Source organism: Perca flavescens, chromosome 18 (assembly GCF_004354835.1).
Source record: "Perca flavescens isolate YP-PL-M2 chromosome 18, PFLA_1.0, whole genome shotgun sequence".
In the NCBI taxonomy this organism is placed as follows: Eukaryota; Metazoa; Chordata; class Actinopteri; order Perciformes; family Percidae; genus Perca; species Perca flavescens.
The window spans coordinates 8,579,216-8,602,849 of NC_041348.1; the positions used below are offsets into that span (position 1 = coordinate 8,579,216).

At 40.0% G+C, this 23,634-nt stretch overlaps 2 protein-coding genes across 4 annotated transcripts in view; both read right to left on the reverse strand.

Moving 5' to 3' along the window:
- Window positions 1-270: 270 nt before the first annotated feature.
- Window positions 271-15,061, reverse strand: cfap206 (cilia and flagella associated protein 206). Its single transcript, XM_028605725.1, has 12 exons — window positions 14,873-15,061; window positions 14,499-14,582; window positions 13,086-13,176; window positions 12,124-12,312; window positions 6,517-6,684; window positions 4,818-5,032; window positions 3,991-4,110; window positions 3,663-3,861; window positions 3,158-3,298; window positions 1,217-1,410; window positions 735-878; window positions 271-550 (listed from the first exon to the last, which is right to left on the reverse strand). Exons 1-12 carry the CDS (start codon window positions 14,978-14,980, stop codon window positions 329-331), a joined length of 1,875 nt encoding a protein of 624 aa, XP_028461526.1. The 5' UTR covers window positions 14,981-15,061; the 3' UTR covers window positions 271-328.
- Window positions 15,062-16,812: 1,751 nt separating this feature from the next.
- LOC114572744 (uncharacterized) overlaps window positions 16,813-23,634 on the reverse strand; it is a 41,851-nt gene continuing 35,029 nt past the window's right edge. For all 3 annotated transcript variants that reach the window (XM_028604476.1, XM_028604478.1, XM_028604477.1), the window contains 3 exons: window positions 21,217-21,407; window positions 20,208-20,341; window positions 16,813-18,427 (listed from right to left, as the gene is read on the reverse strand). In XM_028604476.1, the coding sequence (XP_028460277.1) occupies window positions 18,195-18,427; window positions 20,208-20,341; window positions 21,217-21,407 (558 nt within the window). In that variant the 3' untranslated portion in view covers window positions 16,813-18,194. The remainder of the gene's footprint in view (window positions 18,428-20,207; window positions 20,342-21,216; window positions 21,408-23,634) is intronic.

Here is a 23,634-nt window from a genome sequence, read left to right on the forward strand (position 1 = left end):
CAGGTGGATGGAGTACGGATTAAGTTGTTACATCAACAATTCCTTTTTCCTTTGATACAGTACAGTTAATGGTGAGATGGTTTTACTGCCACCAAGTGGATATTTTCTACATTACACGAACTAAGGGAAGTACTGAGAGGCTCAGGATGAGCTTCTACCCTCAGGCTACTAGGATCTTAAACAAGGACACTGCCTAAGACTGCCTACAACTGCTACATTATCTGGCTCTGCTTTTTTCCTTAAAAAACTATAAAGTCGTGTGCAGTGAATCAAAACAATAACATGCTTACGTGAACTTTTATTTTAGTTTTTCTCTTGGACACTCTAATTATTCATCCACCGACCTGGTCAGGTTTGTTTTGACCATGTTTCCGTCTCTTTGTCCCCTCAGACCAGCCAGGTAGATCTGAGGTTTGGGCACGCTGCTCTCACCGTCTCTCTTGCTTTGACAGGCAGCGTTCTTGGGCAGCCAGGTCTGAGTGACGTTTTCCCGTCTCATGTGGCTCAGATCAGTCTGCGCCGAGTGTGTCACTTTGGTCAAGAGATCAGCCTAGAATTAAGACATTCAAAAAATATTGCTGCATTTCTTTCACACTTAATCAATAAATGCAGTCTCTGGTGTGTTGTGTGTTGTTTGATGCTAGAAAAGTTCAAAAGAGATTTTCTTTCCAAAACTACACAGCGACTGTGATCCATCACATCGCAGAATTTGCATCTAGTGAATTCTAGCTCACCAGTTTGATAGCTTTTCTACGCAGCTCCCACTCATTCCACTCGTATGACTTGACGATGTTTGTCTCCACTGGGTGGATGTCTGTCTGTGTGCCGCTCTCACACTTGGTGATGGGCTTTACCAATAACCTCTCTCCTGGCTGCATCTGCAAAACCACAAGGCAACAACTGAGTTTGGATCAAGCTCCCAGTGAAGTCAGAGTACGGAAAAAGAGTTCCAGGGCAAGTAGCAAAATGCAATGCTGCCAGCCACAGTATCAATCTCAATACTAACACCAGATGCAGTAATAAACTATATAAATAAATAAAAAATAAACAAAGTAATGCATTTCCAAATCCTACATGTGGCTGCTTTAATATAACCTATTCTGAGTGAGTGCTTTCAGCTATCTTCACATGTATTTTAGGTGTCCAAACTAACTTGTGTGGTAAAGCTGTGGATGTAACTGAAGTATATGCTTGGGAAATACTCAACGTGGCTAACCTCTGCATAAGGACTGACGCAGGAAAATTGTTGGTGGAGTTTGAGGAGCTGAATGAGTTCAGGGGAGTGCTTGGCTTTCTCTGCCACCTCTGCAATGAAGTCGCCCGGACTAGAGGCAAATTTTAAGGCAGCTTCTTTGGACCTAAAAACATAGAGCTTCTCCTTGTGTTTAAAGACTCCAATGTGTGGATTACCTGCAACAGAAGTGTCAAATATTCCAAATTGGAGAAATGGAGTTCAGGCACAGCTTGCAAGATTAAGGATGCTCATCATATAGTATCCCTTTAAACAGAATGTATATATTTGGAAAAAGATTAGATGAAATAAACAATATTACCATGACATATTACATATACATGGATAAGAATTCTTAAGGCCACAATAAGCTTCAGACAAGGTGCTTGTTGGAACCAAAACAGACAATCCAACAAGCAGCCCCACCTTATGCAAGCGTGTGGCCAGATATGTAAAAGTAGGCCGGGTTTGAACTCTTCTCTCTATCACTACAACTAGGGTACAACCAAATGCAACACCATGATTTCCTTAAAGGAGATTGTCTAAAAATGTACGCTGTTATCCAGATATGTACGGTTCATTCATGCAGCAACATTCTCTTAAATTTCTCTTATATTTTCTCTTAGTTTTCTGGTAAGAGAAAATATAAGAGAAGTCAACTCCAGATGCACCAAACATTCTTAACCATCAAATCTGCTCTTACCCAGGTGTGGTGAATGATGAATCCCACTTGATCCTAATTGTTTATTAGCATAGGTAAGGTAAACCCCCCTAATGACTATATAAGGGGAGGTGCAAATTCTCATGCCCAAGAATTGGAGAGATGCCACCATAAAAAGGCTGCAGTAGTGATATCAACGTACTGTTAAATAAACGTACACATGGGATTTTTCAGAGGGTCACTACTGGCGTTGAAGGAAAATTAAAAACATATATTAATAAAACATGTAATAATCCAATATATACATATAATAATATATAATATACTGTTCTGTTCTTTTTAGGGTGTATTCAAATGACCGGGATATCACCCTACTCAGCCCTCTTATGCCAGAGCACTGGAAGAAGAGGTCAATAGAGGTTGGCCTTACAGTCTAAATATCCCTTGAGTTGTCTTGTGCGGTTGTTATGAGAGTATGGGGGTTAGAGTAAGGAGTTCAGCAATACAGGCTTTGTACTAGAACTGTAGGGGTGAGCAGGCACCTGATCCTCAAGGCAAAGTTCCATTTAGGTTCCAGCCCTCACCTATGGACTTTGGGTAATAACTGAAAGACCAAAATTAGTTTTCTTAGCAGTGTGGCTGTGGGCAGTTGGACATGCCTGGAAAGCGTGGAGGACGAGGGGACACCAGGGTAGTCCCAGAAACAATAGGATGGATGGATGGATGGATGGATGGATGGATGGATGAATGGATGGATGGATGGATGAATGGATGGATAGATGGATTAATGGATGGATGGATGGATGGATTAATGGATGGCTTAATAAATCGATTAATGGATGGATAGATAGATCGATGGACGGATGGATGGATGGATTAATGGATGGATGGATGGATGGATGAATGGATAGATAGATGGATTAATGGATGGATGGATGGATGGATTAATGGATGGCTTAATAAATGGATTAATGAATGGATTAATGGATCGATGGATCGATTAATGAAGGGATTAATGAATGGATGGATGGATGGCTTGATGGATGGACGGATGGGTGGATATCAAGGAGGCAGTGGGATGTAGCCAGGAGGTGGCTATGACAGCAGGCTTTTGTCCCACTTTCAGTAATTCAGAATAGATACTTTATGTGACCTAGTTTGTTTGAAGCATTCTGAGGCCTTTACCCATATGCCCAAATGTGACAAAAGAAGAAACATCTAAATACCTTTCTTGATTTCACATTGGTGTATCATGAGAACAGTACCTGGAAGTAGAAGCCCATCGCTGTTCACAAGCGTGTAGCCACAGACTCCATCGTACTGTAGCGACAGCTCATTAAAATTGGCTGTTGTTTCAGGCAGGAGCCATTCCTGTGTCTTCATCTCAGCTGGAACAATACGCTCATCTGAAAGGCAGAACAAAGAAAAATAACCGCATTTAAGCTTAGCACTTGCGTAAACTTAGTTCAGAGACGTTTTTCTCTCTGGAGTCCAGTCCAAGACCCGAATATAAGATGACCCCAATAATAGGACAACCCCCCACCCCACCTTTTTTAAAGACTTATTTTTTGGAAAAAGACTTTATGAGAACCAAATTTTGTTTTAATAAAGAGATTTTTTATTTATTTATTAATAAAACACATTGGAAACAGCAAGGACGTCTGTTGTTTTTAACATTTGAATTAAAGTAAAACTAAACCCATCTATATTCTGGTCAATAGGGTACTTAAGATGATAACATACTGTAACTGTTGCTGACATCAGCCATACCTGAGGACTCAGTCATTCTCTGTTCGTCTGTCTTCACCTCTGATGCCTCCAGAAGACCGTCCAAAAAAGCCTCCGAAAAAATCTTGGCCTGAGAGGCAATGAAGGGCTGTAGGTTGTGCATGATGTTACTAAGAATGTTCAGCAGCTCAGCCTCATCCTTAAGTCCAGACCACACCTTTGACAGGGACTTGAACAGTGGCTGAAAGACAATATGAGCAATGAAAAAATTGGGGCTGGAAAAACCAAAACTACTCCTTTAAGACACAAATGTAAAATAACAAGACATTAACAACAGTAGCAACATAACGTCAGTGACCGAGACACTTACAAAAACTCTTGCAGTCGGTACAGCTGTCTTTGATTGCACAGTTTCTTTTAGCAGCTTCATCTTTGATGAGAGGTCAGTCTGTAGGCTTTCAACATGCTTGGCACATAAACTTGCATCAGCCTGGTGGTAAAAGGAAAACGCATATTTATTTTGTGCCTTCTTTTACTTAATAAGCTGCAAAAATGGGTTGTTATTGTCATATAAATTCACATCATAATAGTAATAGTTTTAGGCTATGTTCACACTTGGCGTCTTTTTTTTTTACAAGAAAAAGTTGACTAGGGTGCTATTGTAGTGAAAAAAGTAGTTTTGAAATAGTAGTAGTTTATTCCAAAACAGCCGAGAGCGTCTAATGTTGCTATAACAACAGCTACTGCTACAGTATCCTAGCTGGAGCGCTATGTGGAGCGGTGCTAACGTTAGATAAAACAAAGCGGTGGAGCGAGCTAGAGAAAGAACAGAGAAAGAGAGTAGTGCTGCTAATGTTACAATAAAACAAAGCGAGTTCCCTGTACACGGAGCACCCGGTCATATCGTTTAACTCGCTGTGCTCCGACTCCATTTTTTCTTGTTGTTATGGAAACAACAGGTCTCGCTACTCCGCTTGTCATTGGTCGGCTGTCAAAAAAGTGATTGACTTAAAAGCTGCAAAAAAGTTGGCGGTGGTGTTTAAAAAAGCTCAGGACTTTTTTGAAAACACGGTTTACTCCATAGGTTTATAATGTAAAACAGACGCTGGCAGCTTAAAAGACACCAAGTGTGAACATAGCCTTAAGCTATGTTAGAACATACCACAATGAAACAAACCTCATTTTGCGTAACCTCACCAGTAACATTTTGAGAAAAACTTCGTGCTGCCTGATGTTGTAGAGAGCATGTTTGAGCAGGACAACTGGCACGTCACATTCTCCAGGCTGACTGTCAGGGTCCGTTAGCTTCTCCAGCACTGCTGTGTATTTCCATGCCAAAGTCTGTGATACACTCAGCTCGTGTTCGATGCTTTTACTGGTCACTGGAAGAGCTTCATTAAGGATTGCGGGCACTGCGGAGAGAATGTAAAAGGAAGTAGCATAATTACCAAATGCAGTATTTATTCTAGTGAAGAAGAACCTAGTCAGATGATGTAGTTGAAGACACAAAATGAAAGGTGTACACTCTTCTATGGACAGTACTAAACAAATTAAAGGATAAGGTTTCATCTCTTGTTCAATACATTATATTAGTGTATATGTAAGTTATAGTCAATGTTTTTTGACATTAAATATTTAGGGCTTTTATGCATCTGTGCCCAGGGGCCAATTTTCTCTGTCTATGATAGCTGTATGGTTATAGTATTCTTAGTCCGGCTCAACGGATGTACATTGCTGGGATTAAAAAATTGGTTTAAAGAAATACAAACAAGCCGGAGCGTTTTTACCCCTATTGCAGAATAGATAAGCGGTGTGGTTGGAGCTGTGGAGCATGAGCATAAATTGAAAATAGTTGGGGGCGGGACAAGACATAACATTACAATTTTTGAAGGGGACCCAAATAATACAGACAAAATTGCACTTGTATAGGATATCTGTAAGTGATTATTTTTAACTCTAATACAGATGATGATGATGATGATGATGAGTCATTAATAAATTGTTTACTTATATGTTGCTGATGATCTCTGTTTTATTTTTTATTTTTTATTGCTTATAGTTTTTACTTTGTGTTTGTATTTTTATTTTTTAACATGTTCAATAAATTGACTAAATAAAATCCCCCATGAGGAATTCAAAGTAATGACAACAAAACTGTCAGCAGCTCCACATGATACAAGCCTTCCGTGATCGCGCACCGCCACCATCCCTCCCCTCCCCCACACAGTTGCTAGTAGCGAAGTAGGACACGGAGGATTAAAAAAACATGATGGACTCTTCACAAGAGGTCATTATCTTCACTCGAGTTTCTGTGTGCGAAAGTCACCAGACAAAATCTTCTGAACAGAGCCGTACTGACAAATCCAGAGAGAGTTGTGTGGAGCTGATAGTCTTAATTAGCTTTGTAGCAACTCATTTGACGATGGCTTGAACGTAACCGACGTTTATTAATATCAAAAAGTTACGCACTAAAGCTTTAACCACTACTCAAAGCGCTTCACACAGTACAGGCACATTTCCCTGTTTACACACTGGTGACCAAGGCTGCCATACGAGGTGCCACCTGCTCATCAGATAAACATTCACACACCAATTGCGGAGCAATTCTGGTTTCAGTGTCTTGCCCAAGGACACTTCAACATGGGACTACAGGGCCAGGGATCGAACCACCTTATATAGTACCTGCTCAGCTAGCAGGAAACCAGCCAGCCCCACTTGACTTAGAAGGTGTTATTTTTTACATTAAAACGTGTAGAAGCCTGAATGTAAATATTCTGCTAGGCCCTTATCTGTTAAATCTGCTAATGTGCCTTATCTAAAAAAAGAAAGAAAAAGAGGCACATTACATTGTCTGTAATGCAACATGCTTTTTTGTCAGTAGCCTGGTATACTGTACTTAGTTCATGGATGTCAGTCTCCTCGCTTTCCTTCTTGCTGGCTTTGTTGAAGAGTCGGATCCCCGTGACAAGCATGGCGAGCTCACTGAGCTGCTGCTCCTTGTCCCGCTTTAAGAGCACCATGAAGGCTCCCAGTTCCATCTGAGGGAAGACACTCTGCAGGGCAGCTGGGAAAAGAGTAGTTGATGAGAAATCAAGAGTCAGGAAACAGTTTTCACTCTTTCTTAACCCACAAGATTTTTTTTTAAGTGTCTGCATCCAAATGAGTCTGAAATTGGGTTCATACCTGTTGAAAAACTAGCAAGTAAACTTAGGTGAAATGACTCAGCATTTTAACATTGCGCATCTCATTTATTTTCTACTAGTGTTCATTTTGTCACCTATTTTTAATTTAGTCTTAGTCTTGTGCCAAATGCCCTTGTTAGTTTTAGTCATATTTAGTCATTCACATATCTTTTTTTGTTAGTCAAGTTTTCGTCGACTAAAGGTCTCGTCATTTTAGTCTAGTTTTAGTCAAAAGAGAACTCAATATATCTTAGTCAAGTTTTAGTCAAAACATTTTAGTCTTTTTTTAAATAACAAATTATTTGTGAGATTATTTCTGATAACCATTTCAGTCAAATAGTTATAATGACACAATGGGATTTTTTGTCAATAACATTGTACGTAAAATGTGACCAAATATCAAGTCTCTTCCTTATTTCACTAGTAAATTCCTGTTAAACGACAAAAAAAACTACTGGATGGGAAAAGGGTATTTTACAATAACGTTTTATTCATCGGTGGCCGTATATGGCGAGGAAAAAGCTTAACGTGGTTTAATGTACCTAAACAATGATCAATCATCACCAAATTTCTCTCTCATATTACCCATCATAACCACGGAAAATTGTCAAATGATCTAACCCAATGTCCAATTATTATGGACGTTATCTGACATAAAGCGTTTCTGCTTCAGGGCAGCGGAGCGGCTGGGGGTTGACTCTCCACGGTTCTCATTGGCTTTATAAGTCCTAATGTGAAAAAGCTTAACGTGGTTTAATGTACCTAAACAACAATCAATCATCACCAAAAAAATCCTCTTCTATATTGCTCATCATAACCACTTAAAACGGTCAAATCTAACCCAATGTCCAAATATTATGAACGTTATCTGACACATTAACGTGAGATAACTTCTATAATCGTTGGATTTCGATTTAGTTTTTTTGACAGGCTTGAGTGTTCATGACAAGATATGACCATGATACATCTGGTGATGATTAATCGTTGTTTAGATATTAAACCATGTTAAGCTTTTTCACGTTAAGCGTTTTAGAATGTCCCTTACGACAAGCCGTGCGACGTCCTGCGGAGTAAATGGAAGGCGCTCAAACAGATACACGGCTCAAAAAAGAGAGTTGTCTCGCAGTGGTGTCGGAGGGAAAATATAAGGCAAGTTCCACCTTTTTGATGAGCTGGATCAGATCCTCAGGCAAAGGCCCATCGGAGCTTACAGCTTGGCTTCTAATATTAACAACAACAACTACTTTTGTCTAGCAAAACTTTGTTCACAAAAGTTCGCTTGAATCTTGTGCGATTCAGTGCAAAAATGAATGGAAACACCTTAAAATGTCTCAAATCAATTCGATATACCAATTTAATCGCAAAACAGCATGTGACGTCATTACGCACAGGTTTTTATTCGCTTTAAAGCTGTTGGATGGAAACAGACTTTCACCAGCTTAATTTGCATGAGTTTTTTTACCGAACTTCAGATAATTCGATTGACAAGTGGATGGAAACTTAGCTAGTAATGCATGTTAATTTAGTCTTATTCAGCGTTTTTGGACATTGGTGCAGTCTCATCATTGTCTCGTCTTAGTCATGGAAAAAAGGTCATTGACGAACATATTTAGTCTCGTCTGACGAAATTTAAAAATCTTAAAAAGTCTTAAATTTGACTTGGTAAAACCTGCAGAAACCCTGCTCAGAAAGCACGAGCCATGTCTGTGAACTGTACTAGCCTCAAGTAATCAATCAACCAGTGAACTACACACTTAGAGTTGCCTCTGGGATTTTAAATCATGCGTTGCTTTGTAGACAAAAGTGTTAATTTCGCCAGCATTAACATGCATTATTGTTGACGAAAACAATATTTTGCATAAAATAAAAACAAAGATAAAATCTCTCTTCATTTTTGTCTACAATCATCTTTACTTTTTCTTCACGAGATGGAATATTCAGCTGTTACTAGGGTTTGGTTCCGAGACCCGGCACCGGTGCCTTAATGACCGAATAGCAACGCGGATTTCTGTGCCTTATTTAGGTGCCACTGATATGCCTGCACTTCTCTCTGATGCTCCGAAACAGATGTTAGAGGCAACAGAAGCATAGCTGCGCGTGATGCTAGTTAACACTACACTTGGCAGCAGGTAACGTTATCCTACCGTTAGCTAGCAGCTGGATTAAACACAGTTAAAATACTGACAGCTAACGTTAAACAGTGTAAAGTGTTACTGTATTTCACTGTAGAGGATTCCAACACAGGGATGTAACAGTGCCGTTTTCGAAAAAACAACACTGTGTTCACTGAAACTGGTGCATTTAAAGTTATTGTAAAATACCCATTTCCCATCTGGTGGTTGTTTTTGTCGTTCAACAGCAATTTACTAGTGAAATAAGTTATTGTTATAAGTTATAGTTATTACATAATTATTGAATCATTTAATTTTGACCATATGGCCTTAGCAAACAAGCCATTCTTTAATGTCACCAACTGTTGTTAGTACCCTTCTTTTTATTTCTTATTTTTTAGTTCAGGCACCGGCACCGTTTTAAAAGTATCGCTTTAGCACCGGTATCGTAAAAAACCCAAACGATACCCAACCCTACTGGCGTCTCCCTTAGAGATAGGGTGAGAACTCAATCATCCGTGAGAATTAAACACGGTTAAAATGCTGACAGCTAAATGCTAAAACAGCTAAAAACAACACAGATGTTGCGTTCACTTGAAACTCGCCTCGCCAGTTTCGTGCTGCATTCAAAGTTATTGTAAAATACCCTTTTCCCATCCAGTGGTTGTTTTTGTCGTTGAACAGGAATTTACTGGTGAAATAAGAAAGAGGCTCGATATTTGGTCGCATTTTACATACAGTATAATGATATTGCCAAAAAATCTGAATGTGTCATTATAACTTTGACTGAAATGGTTATCAGAAATGACCTCGGAAATAATGTTATTTAAAAAATGTTTTGACTAAAACTAAAAAAAAAAGATATATTGAGTTCTCTTTTGACTAAAATGACGAGACTTTTAGTTGACTAAAACTTGACTAACAAAAAAAGATATGTGAATGACTAAATATGACTAAAACTAACAAGGACATTTGGCACAAGACTAAGACTAAATTAAAAATAGGTGACAAAATTAACACTATTTTAAGACCATTATGAATTAAATTTAAGACCTATATCACGGCATTAAAAACAAAACAAAAAACGGCAGTGTCGGGAAATAAGCTGAAACAATTCTCTGATTTCCTCATTCACATTATAGGACTGGTGTCTAGTCACCCTGTGGAAGACCCAGAGTAGCGTTCGACATCGTCTGGGTTTTTTCTGATACTGGTCCTAAAACAATTAAAAATTGTGTTGGTGCCTTAACGGTGCCCTAATCGATACTTAAAAATAAAGAGCATGGCTTGTGTATTGCTAAGGCCATATGGTCAAATCATTTTTTTTTTTATTAAGAATGTAATAACAATGACTTATAATAAAATGTATTTTACTTTGTCATTAGCAGTTACAGTATACGACAAAAAGAAGAACCACTACATGAAAGAAGCGTATTTTACAATAACACAGAATGCACCACTAACTTACCAACTGTAACTGAACATACTTAAGTTATGTGTTGTTTCTCTGACAACTCTTTAACTGCAGGCTGTTGGACGTTCCAATGTTGGAATCATTCCCAGTGAAATATTGCCACACTTTAACGTTACACCATTTAGTTTCAGCATTTAAGCAGCTACTGGCTAACGTTACCTGCTGCAAAAGGTAAAGCCCCTGACACACTAACTCAACGGCCAACCATCGACAGAAAAGGCAGTCGGACTGATCAGTCTGCTCCCCGAGGTCCAAAAAGTGCCTCGGAACACACCGAAGTGACACGGTCTTGAGCGTACGTTCTGCGCGTGTGCGAGACGTAATAGAAAAAATTGAAACCGGAAATGACAACGCATCACGTGGGTCTGGCTTCTCTAGCCGATAGTAATGCTGGCTTGTTCGAAATACGATCTTGTATTTTATGAAAATAGTTCACTGAAACGTGTTTCTGAAAACATTTTAAGCGAGAAATAGGCCATACTGTTGCTGAATCGATCTTCATTTCAGATCAACAGTTTAAAAGATTTTCGTCAGGTTTTGAGAGGCGTTCGTCACTCATCCCGCTCGTTATTTCCGGGTTAGCGTGTCCGACTGCCCGCCCTCCGACCAAGCATGTCAGATCGGCCAAAATGAAGGCCGACAGCTCCCCCGAGGGACGACGGCACGGAACACACCAAACACACTCGAGTCACTGACCTCGCCAGACTGTCCGACGGCTGATTATCGGGTTGGTGTGTCAGGGCCATAATGTTAACTAGCATTACATGCAGAGATGCTTCTGTTGCCTCTGATGTCTGTTTTAGAGCACCAGAGAGCAGCACAGGTATTTCAGTGGCACCGGTAGTGAGCGGCATGTGCCGCCAGGGGATCACTATGTACCACAGTGGCTGACTATCGGCCACTTTTCGATCTGGCGCTACTGCGAAAAAAGTAGAACAATTAAGACATGTTTAAAATTAATTTAAGACCTAGACACAATATTTCAGCAAATGTAAGACTTTTTAAGGCCTTAAATTTTGATTTTGAAATTTAAGACCCTGTGGAAAACCCTGTCGGAGGCACTGGAACATCATTAGAAACTACACCAGAAGTATATTCAATAACACTTGCCTGATGGATACTCCTCTTGGCTTCTACCGCGCTATCATGTGAGAGCCTGCACAGAGCACAACATCTATTGCTTTTAAACCGCAACAGGGATATATACAGCTGTGTGGCATCTTGTCCTATCACCTCACGCTGCAGTAGCTGTTTCTGCTGTTCACTCGCTTCTTGGATCTTCTTCTCCAGTAGTCTTTTCCGGCAATAGATGTTGTGCTCTGTATGCGATCTAGCGCGATAGCGCGGTAGCAGCCAAGAGGAGTATCCATCAGGCAAGTGTTATTTAAATATATTTCAGGTGTAGTTACAAACTTTCTAATGCCTCATTTTATAAGTACAGAAACTATTTGTATTACTGTAGATGTTTGGTATCATTCCGGGCATTATTAGTGGGGTACTTTACGAGATACAAACGTGGATCCGTTAGCGCCTGCACTAAGCTAACCAGCTGAAAACGCTAACTCGACCAACGTTATAACAAGGGAAAAAAGCTGCCTAGGCTGAAATTACTCCGAACCATCACTTTAAGTTGTTAAAATAGGTGACATTGCTTTTAATCCTGCATTCCATCAAGTGATCTGTACTTCTACTGACTATAGTTCCCAAGAAAGTAAAAGAACAAGTTAAAATGAAACCTGCAGCCTGTTGCACATCCTTGTCATCTTTAGGTGAGCCCATGCCAGTGTACAGCTGGACAAAGGTGATGATTTTACGGTACAAAGCATCTAATTCCTCCCGTGTTTTCACCCTGCTGTCGGTGATCTCTCTCCTCACTGGACTCAGCCTGGACTCCACCACCCGATGGATTTCCTCAAGAAACTCACCTATCCAAAAACAAGTACCTGCTTAGTTATATATAAACTTAGCACAAAAAGTAAGGAAATTTGTGTTTGGTAGATTATATCTCTGTGGTAACAATGCTTTTTTGGCAATAAATCTTATACCGTTGGAAAGTCTGTTTAGTTCCCTTTCAAATGGTGCCCCATTTGTAAGGAACATGTATTTGTGGGATGAGCAGCAGCGCTGGGTATGTGGGTTGCGCCCATGAAAAATTTGCCAAATCTTCTCTGCCAATACCAAACAGCTTATTGTGCCATTGACTCGTTTGGTGTTTGGTGGATTGGATGATTGAAGTTTGAAGAAACAAGACATATTGGCAATTGAACAATTTATTCATTTCACAAACAGGAGCCTCAGTAGCGTGTGGAAGAACCATACACAGCCACAACAGCCTGGCACCTCCTCCTCATGCTGGTCACACACTGCTGTGGGATGGCATCCCATTCTTCAATGGCTATCTTTGATCAGCAAGTACTCTGCAATTAGACTTTACAAACCTCTATATATGTGTGCCTGCTCTACCAACTGAGCTAACCCGGCCACACTTCTCACTATTTTCATGACATTTTATAGACAGTTGATTAATCAAACATATAATTGACATTCATTTTAGTTGCAGCCCTCAGAGTGGCTAACCCATGCACCAAAAACTACATTCATGATGACAATACATTTAATCAGTTTTCATTCCATGCTGTAGAGAATTTTGTCTATTCCTCATTTTAGATGGTATTTCATTTAATACAGTAACACTTACGTCGGGAGGTGTAATTCATATCAAAATACACTTGCATTTTGATTGTGTCAAGGGACGGGCTGCACTGTTCCGTTAGTTTTTCCAGACACAGCTGAAAGAAATATTGCAGATAAAGATTAGAAACAACAGAGACGTTTAAATAAAAAGTACAGTCAATTAAAAATAACAGTTAACTTAATAAATAAACATGACAAATGTAAATAAAAAAAAGATAAATAGATTTTATTTGTGCTCAGCCCAGAACGTCAGTCAAAACTAATCTGTATCTTTGCTATGACTGTTAGTTATGGGTCATTCTGCCTTGTGTTTGTGTCTGTCAGAAGAAAGAAAATGCAAACCTATTTTCCCATGCATTTCTTGTCTAAGTGACTAATCTCAACAAAAATCTTTAAAACTGGTCCAGTATTGAGCGAGAATGCTGTAACTGTCAGCCGCTGTAACTGTCAGCCGCTGCAACGTAATCATATAGGGCAAATGTGCATCGTCAATTTCATCCACTAAAAGTGCTGTTTTTTTCCACTGGCATGCTCAGATTGTTATTATAAATGTTATTACATTTGAAAAGGATCCATACAGAGATGGACATTTTTGTTAAAGAGTAAAATCGTTGAACAAACAGCTATGAGAGCGCTATCGCTAAACCCACCAGACTCCATTTAAATAAAAAGTACTTTTAGTGTGTATAGATCCAGCCTATTTCCACATGTAAAATTGGTACATGATGTGTTTATTTCAACCAAACCGTAGTGGTGACAGTTGGAACAGTAGAAAGACGAACCAAGATGGCTTTTGATAGTTTTATTTTTTTTCTGTCGACTTTGAATGAAGTGAAGGGAATGTTTGTAATGTAAAAAACTATATAAATAAATTACTATTTACCAAAAAGGTTGACCTCAACCATAATGTTGTCGGACACTTGGAATAATATTCTGAGCATGTCACTGGCAAAACAAGCCCTTTTAGTGGACGTAAATTGAAGGTGAGCAATCTCAGACCAATTTCCGAGATTGTTGTTCCAGTCACTTAGTCACAAAACATAGGAAAAAAGGGTCCAGTTTGAAAAAAAAAGTTACCCTTTAATTTGGACATCACTACTTATTAGGACAGCGTAACTCTCGATGGACAAATAGCAGCATAATATTGAAAAATGGACCAGTGGACTAGAGGAAACAACTTTATAAAGGACAAAAGCACGACCAGATAATATAGCAGTTTAAAACATTCCTCGCTGCTTTTCTTCAATTCTATATATTAGTATGTTTATGTATGTATGTATGTATGTAACGTTACAGCTATGTCTAAATATTCGCCACAAAAATAAAAGTATGAACGTTACCTCAAGTGAGGAGCTTGCAGGTTGTCTAAAATAATAATTCTAATACAGTAAAGTCTAATACAGTAACGTTAACTGACCTTTACAAGTTTCTGGACGTCTTGTTTGGTCAGTAATCGATCAACATTAAACCCATTTCTTGGGTCCAGCACCACAGCTTTCACCTGAGAAAATAAGGAGAAAATAAGGTAAGTTAGCAACAGTTTCCAAAATGGATGAAGTCCATGAAGTGACCCGTGGGTGCCAAGCTGGGTTCAAGGATAACGTTAGTAGAATATTTTACTACCATTTCGAAAATGACACTTTTAACGGTCCCTCAAATGGGGGTCTATGACATAAAGAAAGTTTAAGAAAATTATACAATAATTGTACGAATTGGTCTGAACTATGAAGCATTCAGCTAACGTTAGCTAGCTTAACAGGCAACTTGTAAACGTCCCGGCTTATTACTGACCATGAAAGCCACCAAAGTTTCCGACACCACATGTCCTCTCACTGCACACTCCTGCACTATTTCACTAATAATGTTTTTAATCACGCTTTCTGCGTGAGCTCGAGACATTTCTACTGAGAGAAAGTAATTTATACCGACACAGCAAGGTAGCTACATCCACAGCATCCTGTTGATAAATGGTTGCTATAGTAACACTTGGTGTGCAGACCCCCACTATGGCTTTGCCAAGACCCGCCCTTCAATAGCTACTATTGGTCAGACGTCCATGCTTACGCAAGGCAACGTAACCTGATTTGTACAGGTCCTATCCCTTGACCAATCGGCTATCCTAACCTTAATCACTCGAGGGGAAATGCCTAACCCCAACCAATCAAAGCTGCTTCGTAGGGCGGGTCTTGGCGTGGCCATAGTGGGATTGGTAATTATGCGTGCAGGTCTGAGGGATGGATTCAATTGCGTGGCAGGGTCCGCTCATAGACAGTATATAACTAGAGTGCACTGTTGGAAAAGGAAGGTATACGTTACAATCGATCAATAATGCTACAGTAACATTGTCCTTTTTGGCACAATTGGCAGTATGATTTTTAGTTCAGACAGTTTTTTTCCCCTTTATTGTAATCATTATGCAGAAAAAGTAGAGAAAAAATAAGAGAAAAATTGTCAGTAAATCTTCCAAACAGTGTAACTAAACATTGATAGTGATACTGTAAGTGTTGAAATGTACGTTTTACTTTACTGGCAATACAGAGAGTGAATTGAATTAGACCATTTTGTAATAAAGAGATTTATTGAATTTGAATCATGTTTTGAAGCATAGTCATTGTCAATTCAGAAGACTCGAGACTCGACAGTTGGTGACTCGACTACAACACGAATATACAGTAATGTTTTGCATTAAATGTGGAAGAAAAAAATTTAAATGACGTTTGACACCAAATTCATATGACAGCACTAGTAGGAATTCCATTCTAAACTGGAGTATGTGAAATTTATTTTCTGCTTATTAGGCAGGCAATGGCCATTTACTTCAAGCTACTACCTTTGAATATAGTATACTCAAGAACTGTGTATTAACTAGTGATGTCTAAATGAATAATCATGATCCATTAGTTGTATTTGTTGACTCAAATAAATGGCGCTCTTTATTTTAAAGAAAAATGCTTGAGGAATGGCAATTGGGTGAGTTTTCAACCCATTATTAAACAGAACGCATTTATTTTTGTTCAGAAAAAATAAATAAATGCTTTACAAAGCTTCATTTGGACATCACTAGTGTTAACCACACTTTGTAATATGAGATATGCAAAAAAGGGACAACACAAAAGAATTATGATTGGAATATTTATTATAAAAACATACATAATAAGTGAAAAATTGCTACACTCAGTCCAGACTGTTACAGTACATTTAGAGTAGGAGGAAACAGACCGACAAAAAAAAAAAAAAAAAAAAAAAAAACCAGCCTGTTCAAACTACAGCCAGTAGGACTGCAGTTCAGTCGGTGTCTTATGTTAGGACAGATACAGAAGTTCCCAGTCACATTTCATGCCGATTTCCACTTAGAGCTTGACTTTAGGTCACATGACAACCCCATGACTTTAAAAGACAGTTTACCAAAAACAAGAAAACATGCAGACAAGACATGCAAAAAAAGTGCAACAAATAGCATAAATAACTGCATGCAAAAATAACTGCATGCAAAAGAAAGAACACTCAAAAAGTAGATTAAATAAATATACAGGGTTGGCAAAGAGTTGTTTTTTTGTTGTTGTTTTTTTTACAGAATCCATGGTATTGAGATCAATGCAGCAGTTTTGGCACCATCGGAACACCTTTCACAGAAATCAACAATACTGTGCAAGTGTTAAAAATCCACACCGCAACAATTGGAGAAAACAATAATTATAGGTAATACACTACACTCCAATAGTTAAAATACCAACTTTAGACAATACACAAACACTGTGGCACAGTAGCATTTAACATCCTCTGCTTATTCAACAGATGGAAATCAAGTGATAGGCATTACCAGACCAATACTGTAATATTGTACTCTCCATGGACTTCATCATTACCAGCTCCATACAGAGCTTCACGAACCAAAAGTTGACTTTAGTGGAGGATCAACATGTGCGAAAATAACAGTTACTTTCTAGAATGCAAACTTGTCCCACAAATTCACAAGTTCTCCTCTCTAGTTCACATTACTGCAGCAATCAACATTCATAAACAATTATCTTCTGTAAAATACTCCAGATAGAATAGAGTTTCTTAGTCCTAACATATACATTTAGTGTCAAAACATTGCACATTCCTTTAAGGTAAATTGCTGGTCTCCACATTTAGTGCTTAATTTGGAGAATAAAGTTGACATTCTGCCATCATTATTGCATATAAAAGGTTATGACAAAAACAATTGTAATAGAATTCTTGGCCAAAAGTCCAAATTTACAATGCAAATTCTAAAAATATTTTGAAAAGAAAATTGTAATGTTATGACAAAAAAATTACGAGGAAAAAAGTTTAAACATGATATGTAAAGACTTGGAGAAAAAAGTTGGAATGTTATGACACCAACTATTTCTTTTCTTAACAGTGGCCCTAATAATCAATCATTAAGATAATTTCACGCTGCCATTATAAAAAAAAAAAAGTTGTGAACACTGCACAGCTGAACTGATCCAAATTTCAAAATAAAATGCAACTTTCACCATGTCTAACACAGATTATTTCTTATACCAAGTATACTTAAAAAATTGTGGTATACATACACACCATAATTTGATATTAGATTACTATATTTATATATCTGGAGTCAGCACATTGAGTTCTCTTTATGTCCCTCAATTGCTTAACCTGGAAACAAAGTTGGCAGACATCGATCAAAGGCCAGCTTCAATTCTAGTCCCTTGTCCACAAACATTAATATAATCGCGCTTAAATTCTTGAGACACAGAAATACATTCCCCAAAAATGGAAAACTTAAGACACAGAAACGGACAGAAATTTTATGAGAAACACCCTATTTCATCCATGCCATGTTGGTGGATCTCAGTAGATGAGGCATAAAGCGGGCAGCAGGTCAACAGGAACCCACTGGTGTCTATTAAGAGCACACAACTCAGGATCCACACTGATGACGAGGGTGAAACTCACTCCACAGAAAAGCCAAGACATAAGACAAATATTCAAAAGGATTTATAATGGCTCAACCCAACCCATGGCACTGTATTAGAGCAGGATTTATATTGCACTTGTGGAAATTAAAATAAGTGGTGCATTACACAGGTTTCCAGTGTGCAAGCCTTACAGGGGTCCCGTCTCAGAAGCACTTCCTGAAGACGATCTGTGGCCCGTGCTCTTCGTATTCCTCCAGACTGATCCAAGCCGAGCTGAAGGTGGCCAGCTTGGCTAGCACTGCTCCGCCCCTCCACACTGAGAAGTCTCTGTCCTTTGGGCTGGTGACGCGAACGTTCTCACCCATGGCGGTGGGGAGCAGGGCTTTGATTTCAGCCTGGAGCCGCTCAGGCAGGCCAGGCAGCAGAGTGTTCCCACCTTCAGCAGGAAATAAGAAACTCATTCGGTAAAGATCATCACATTAACTGGAACAAGACCAAATCATGACCAAAGCATGGCAAGCTATGCATCGTTGAGCCCTTGGATCAGTGGTTCTCAAACGCTCTTTTCAAGAAACAAGTTTGAATTGAATTTTTATTTATTTTATTACATTTATATAGCGCTTTATCATAGACACTCAAAGCGCATTTGGGGGGAAGGGGGGTGGGGACTGCTCTCTAACACCACTAATGTGTAGCACCCACCTGGGTGATGCACGGCAGCCATACAACGCCTTACGACGCCAGAACGCTCACCACACATCAGCTAGTTAGGGAACATATTTTTAGTGGTGGGGGAAACCGGAGAACCCGGAGAAAACCCACGCAGACACGGGGAGAACATGCAAACTCCACACAGAAAGGCCTGGATTTGAACCCAGAACCTTCTTGCTGTGAGGCCACCGTGCTGCCCTTAAAAGCGCAAAACATTTTTGGTAGAAAAAAATAAAATAAAAGAAGTCCGTATTAAAAAAGGAGGTACAATACAGTGTGGGCAGTGATTTATAATGAAAACCCTTTTAAATCCTACATTTCAAAGGTTTAGAATCCATAACTTAATTATGTCATTATTATAGTATAATTATTTAAGGAATTATCCAGGACATATTTTTAAACTGACTATATGTAACTTTCAGTTTGTGTTGATTCTAGCGGCCGCTTTGGACAAAAGAGGTAGTGTTTTTACCACACCTGCTGTCATAAAGGACTTTTCTTTACGGTGCCGTATTGGTGAGTTAGCGTTACAGGGCGGTCATATAGTCACAATGAATATTTTGCTCAGACAGAAAATCATTCAAAACAAGAGAATAAGTTACAGAAGACGTAATAACTTAGTTACTTACTTATAATGCATTTCCTAAAACCCAAGAACACATTACACAAGAAAAGAGTAAGCAAACACAAACGCGGACTAAAAGGAATAACACGTCTACACTAAATGGAACGGGGATGTAATTTAATGCTGGCTATGGACGTACAACCACATCGTACACTGTGAAGTTATTTTATGAATGCAGTACACATAACATACTTGAGGGCCCATTCAGGGACGTTTTTTTTTTTACCATTTACAATCCTGTAATTGTCTCCATCTGTTAAAAGCCCGACCGAAATTGACTCGCGTTCTCACTGCCGTCTTTCCCTTTTAGTTCTTTATTTAATTTCCTTCTTTTCTGTGAAGGCTCTGCCCCAGTATCAGCCATAACTACAGCAGAATAACATTAACATTAATACAGCACTACTAAAATAACATTAAAATACAATAAAGCCTATAGAAAGAAATCTCCTGCTACCCTTTACCTGGCTCCGCTGGCTGGATACAACAACACAGGCTTACCGGTGTTACAAAGAAATCTGGGACCCATCAGAATGTGTTACTGTATTGCCGTCCACCTGCCGCAAATCATTCTGGGACTTTGTGGGGAAAAAATAAAAAAAACTGACCCGGGCAGAGGCATTACTAAAAACTATATTAAAACTAGCGTTCTTTTCACTGCGAGTCTCGTTTGCCGTTACAGGTCATTTAAAACCATTGTATGAAAAATGACAGAGCTTCAGAAACATTAAAAAGTTACATATAGTCACTTTGAATAAGCTTTTTGCGAAATTCTCGACATACCACCTGCAGTACTCCAAAGTACCCCTAGGGTTACGCGTACCCCCATTTGACTAATTGCCTTAGATTGTTGGGTAACACCTTGACAAAGACCAACTGTTACCTGACAGTACGATATTTCCCAGGAAGCAGCGTCGCAGGTCAATGTCAGAGCTGAGGATTGACTTGAAGACGCTCTCGTGCATCCCGTAATGGTCCCGTCCAATCAGCTCGGGTTTAAAGAGAATCTCAGGGGCCCTGGATAAACGAGGCAAGTGGTAGACCCATTTGAGTGTTATGTTAAAAGAGATAACTGCCCTGTCTGAGTTGTTTGCTCTAAAAAAAAAAAAATTTAAAAAAATATATAATGAGGAACAGTCTCACATGTGCAGCCCAAGGCTATCTGGACCGCAGAAGTTGAAAATTCTTCAAGACTAAAGCCAGGCAGACACTGTGCAAATTAAGCCTGATTTCAGCCCCAAACTGGTTTCCTGTGACTAATTTTATTTTAACGATTTGTGCCAGTTCTCATTAATATTCAACAAGCTAAGCTGCTTGACTCCGATTGGCCTGGCTATCAGCATCCTTTACACAGCGCAACTGGGCGAGCTCATGAATAGTAATGAGCTCAGGCAACACCCACGTCAGACTGACCAGCTTTTCTAACTGGCCTAATTTCTCTGCTTATTTCTTTTCAGTAGCTAGAGCTGACAGAGGAGGTAGCAGTTCATTTTCACATTCGACATAACAAACACACATGGCCCTAACATATTTCAAAAAATGCAAGTAAAAACGTTTTTGTGTGGCAGTGCACCTTTAAGACATTAGCTGAGGCTAATGGGAAGCTTAGTTTCGCAGGTGTTTGGTAGTTAACTAAAGTACTGGACAAATTAAAAGGTTGACCTGATGTGGCTTTAGTACAAGGTTGTGTCATATTGATAGACGGAAAAGAAATAAAGCTTCCGATCATCAACAAGATTTTAGTTTGACTGTACGGTTGCCTCTTTTTGTTTAGCATGTTCTACATTTAGCTAGTCATTTCCCCATCATTAAAAAATATGTGATTTCCTTTAGGACCCCTGTGTGTGACTGGAGTGTCCATCTGAAGCAGGACGTGTTGTGCGGGCAGTTACCTGAACCTCTCCGTGCAGAGTGTGACAATCTGCCCGTCTGGCATGGTGTAATGCATCTCTCTGCAGGACGCCCCCCCAGGACTCAGCTCGGCTTTGTGGTCGACAGCCACGAAGCAGCACTTCTCCTTCATCTCCCTCACTATCTCCATCTCCGCCGTGGTGCGCATGCACACCCCTTGTTCCTGCATAAGCTGTCAGCACAGGCACACCACAACAGTCGATTGAGGGACTGATGTATTCCGCTGAGTTTACTAAGGTCACGCTATTTGTGACGGTCAGTTTTTTGGGGGATATTCGCCACCTCTGAAAAAGGAGGTGTTAGAGGGGATCTTGCATGGACAGAATTCATATTTAATATACAACAATAATCACATTATCTCACACACACACACACACACACTTTATTCTACACTATACATTCTTTCATCCCCAAGTATATTTTTTTCAGTAGTTATTCTGGCATTTTTAATCTTTGCCATCAAAATTAATTTTTATCTCATTTTTTATCCCATTTATTATTTCTAGTATATGTATTTCTTGTGAGTGAGTGAGTGAGTGAGTGAGTGAGTGTGTGAGTGTGTGAGTGAGTGTGTGTGTGTGTGGCAGGAGATTGGTTGGAGAATCGGCGCAGCGGGGGCGTCGGCATTTCATTCAGGTTATCACACCGTTGTGACGAAAACAGAGCCAGAAGGTAACTTTCTCAGTCTACCGGTCAGTTTTGGTTCCTACCCTCCCATTGGTCATGAAGGCTGGGTCATGACCGAAAGAACCAGATCCAGGGTACAAGCAGCCAAAATGGGTTTCCTCAGGAGGGTGGCTGGCGTCTAGGGTTGGGTACCAAACGCGGTGCTAATATGGCTCCGGTACCGGACCGAATAGCAACGCGGATTTCGGGGCCTCATTTCGGGGGCCTCATGCCACTTAAATGCCTGCGGTTCTCTCTGATGCTCCGAAACGGACGTTAGAGGGAACAGAAGCATCGCTTTGCGTGATGTTAGTTAACGCTACACTTGGCAGCAGGTAACGTTAGCCTACCGTTAGCTAGCAGCTGGAGTAAACGGCTAACGTCAAATAGTGTAAAGTGTGACTGTATTCGGCGGAGTCATTAGGTTTCCATTAAAGTCAATGTGTGTATATCCACTGGCTGCGTAACGGCTGCGCTCCGACTGCGTCCCAGCTCCGGCGGTCCGCAGCCCTCCGGAGCAGATACGCAGAGCTTCTATTTTTGCCGGACGCCGGAGAGCTCCGCAGCAATTCAGCACACGGCAGATAGTGTGGGACAGGAAGTCGAGCACAGAAACTAAATAAATATCCGGTTAATTTTCAATATAAAATACACCGTGCTCACGGCGGATCATATTCCCCTGCACTTCACCTTGAAAACAGCACAGAGCTGTTTCCCCTCTACTCCTCTGGATGGAAACTAACTGTGGTTGGTTTTGTAGTTATATTCTACGTGAATTCGCGAGAACTTGTGGGTCCTCGTTACTACAGCTGTCAGTCATGGCCGCAGCCGTTCCGCACAAGGGGGTAAGCTTCGCTTCAGAACTCGAGCCATCATGGCGCCATTTTGTTGCTAACTCGCCATCACCTCCTGTTAGCATTCCGCTGACCGCCATTATTTTTTTACGTCACTTGACACACAAATAACTTTACATCCGAAGCGTTTAAAGACTATTTGTCCGTTGTTTAGTTCTAAAGAAACACAATAACGTATAAAAGGCTCCATTACCTTGTACCTCACGTTATGGCTCCGTAGCAGACGCTTTTATAAAAATAGGCTAACGATTGTGTCATAACCAAGTGACTTACTGTCGCACAGTAGAGGCATTACCGTATAGTACAGGAGAAGCTCGCAGGCAGTTTGGACTTCCATTAGCTGTTTAGGTTTAATTACTAATGTTAACTAGCATGTTAGTGATCAGTAATTAGCCTGTGTCTATGTTATCTCCTTACATATACCTACGCTCTCCGTAGTAAGATTGGGAATGATTGAGATTTCTCTTGGCACAGCTACCAGAAGACTTCCAACTTTCAGACACGTTGCTCACGTCACATTTACGCTTTCTCTCTCAGTTGGAGGCTGCGCAGTAAAGCTGGCCATCACCGGAAAAGTGCTTCTAAAAGCCTTCACTGGTCTCCGTCCAGAGCAACGGGGTCTGTTGGACCATTATATATATGTCAATGGTTCCGCAACATATCTGGACTTGGTAGGTATTGACGGACGGCGGAGCGCGGAGCACACAGCCGAGTCGGTCCGCAGCAGTTACGCATCTGGTGGAAATCCCCGGTTAGAGATAGGGTGAGAACACAATCATCCGTGAGTAACTCGGAGTAGAGCCACTGCTCCTTTCTGTTGAAAGGAGACCGTTGAGGTGGTTCGGGCATCTGGTAAGGATGCCCCTTAGCTGCCTCCAG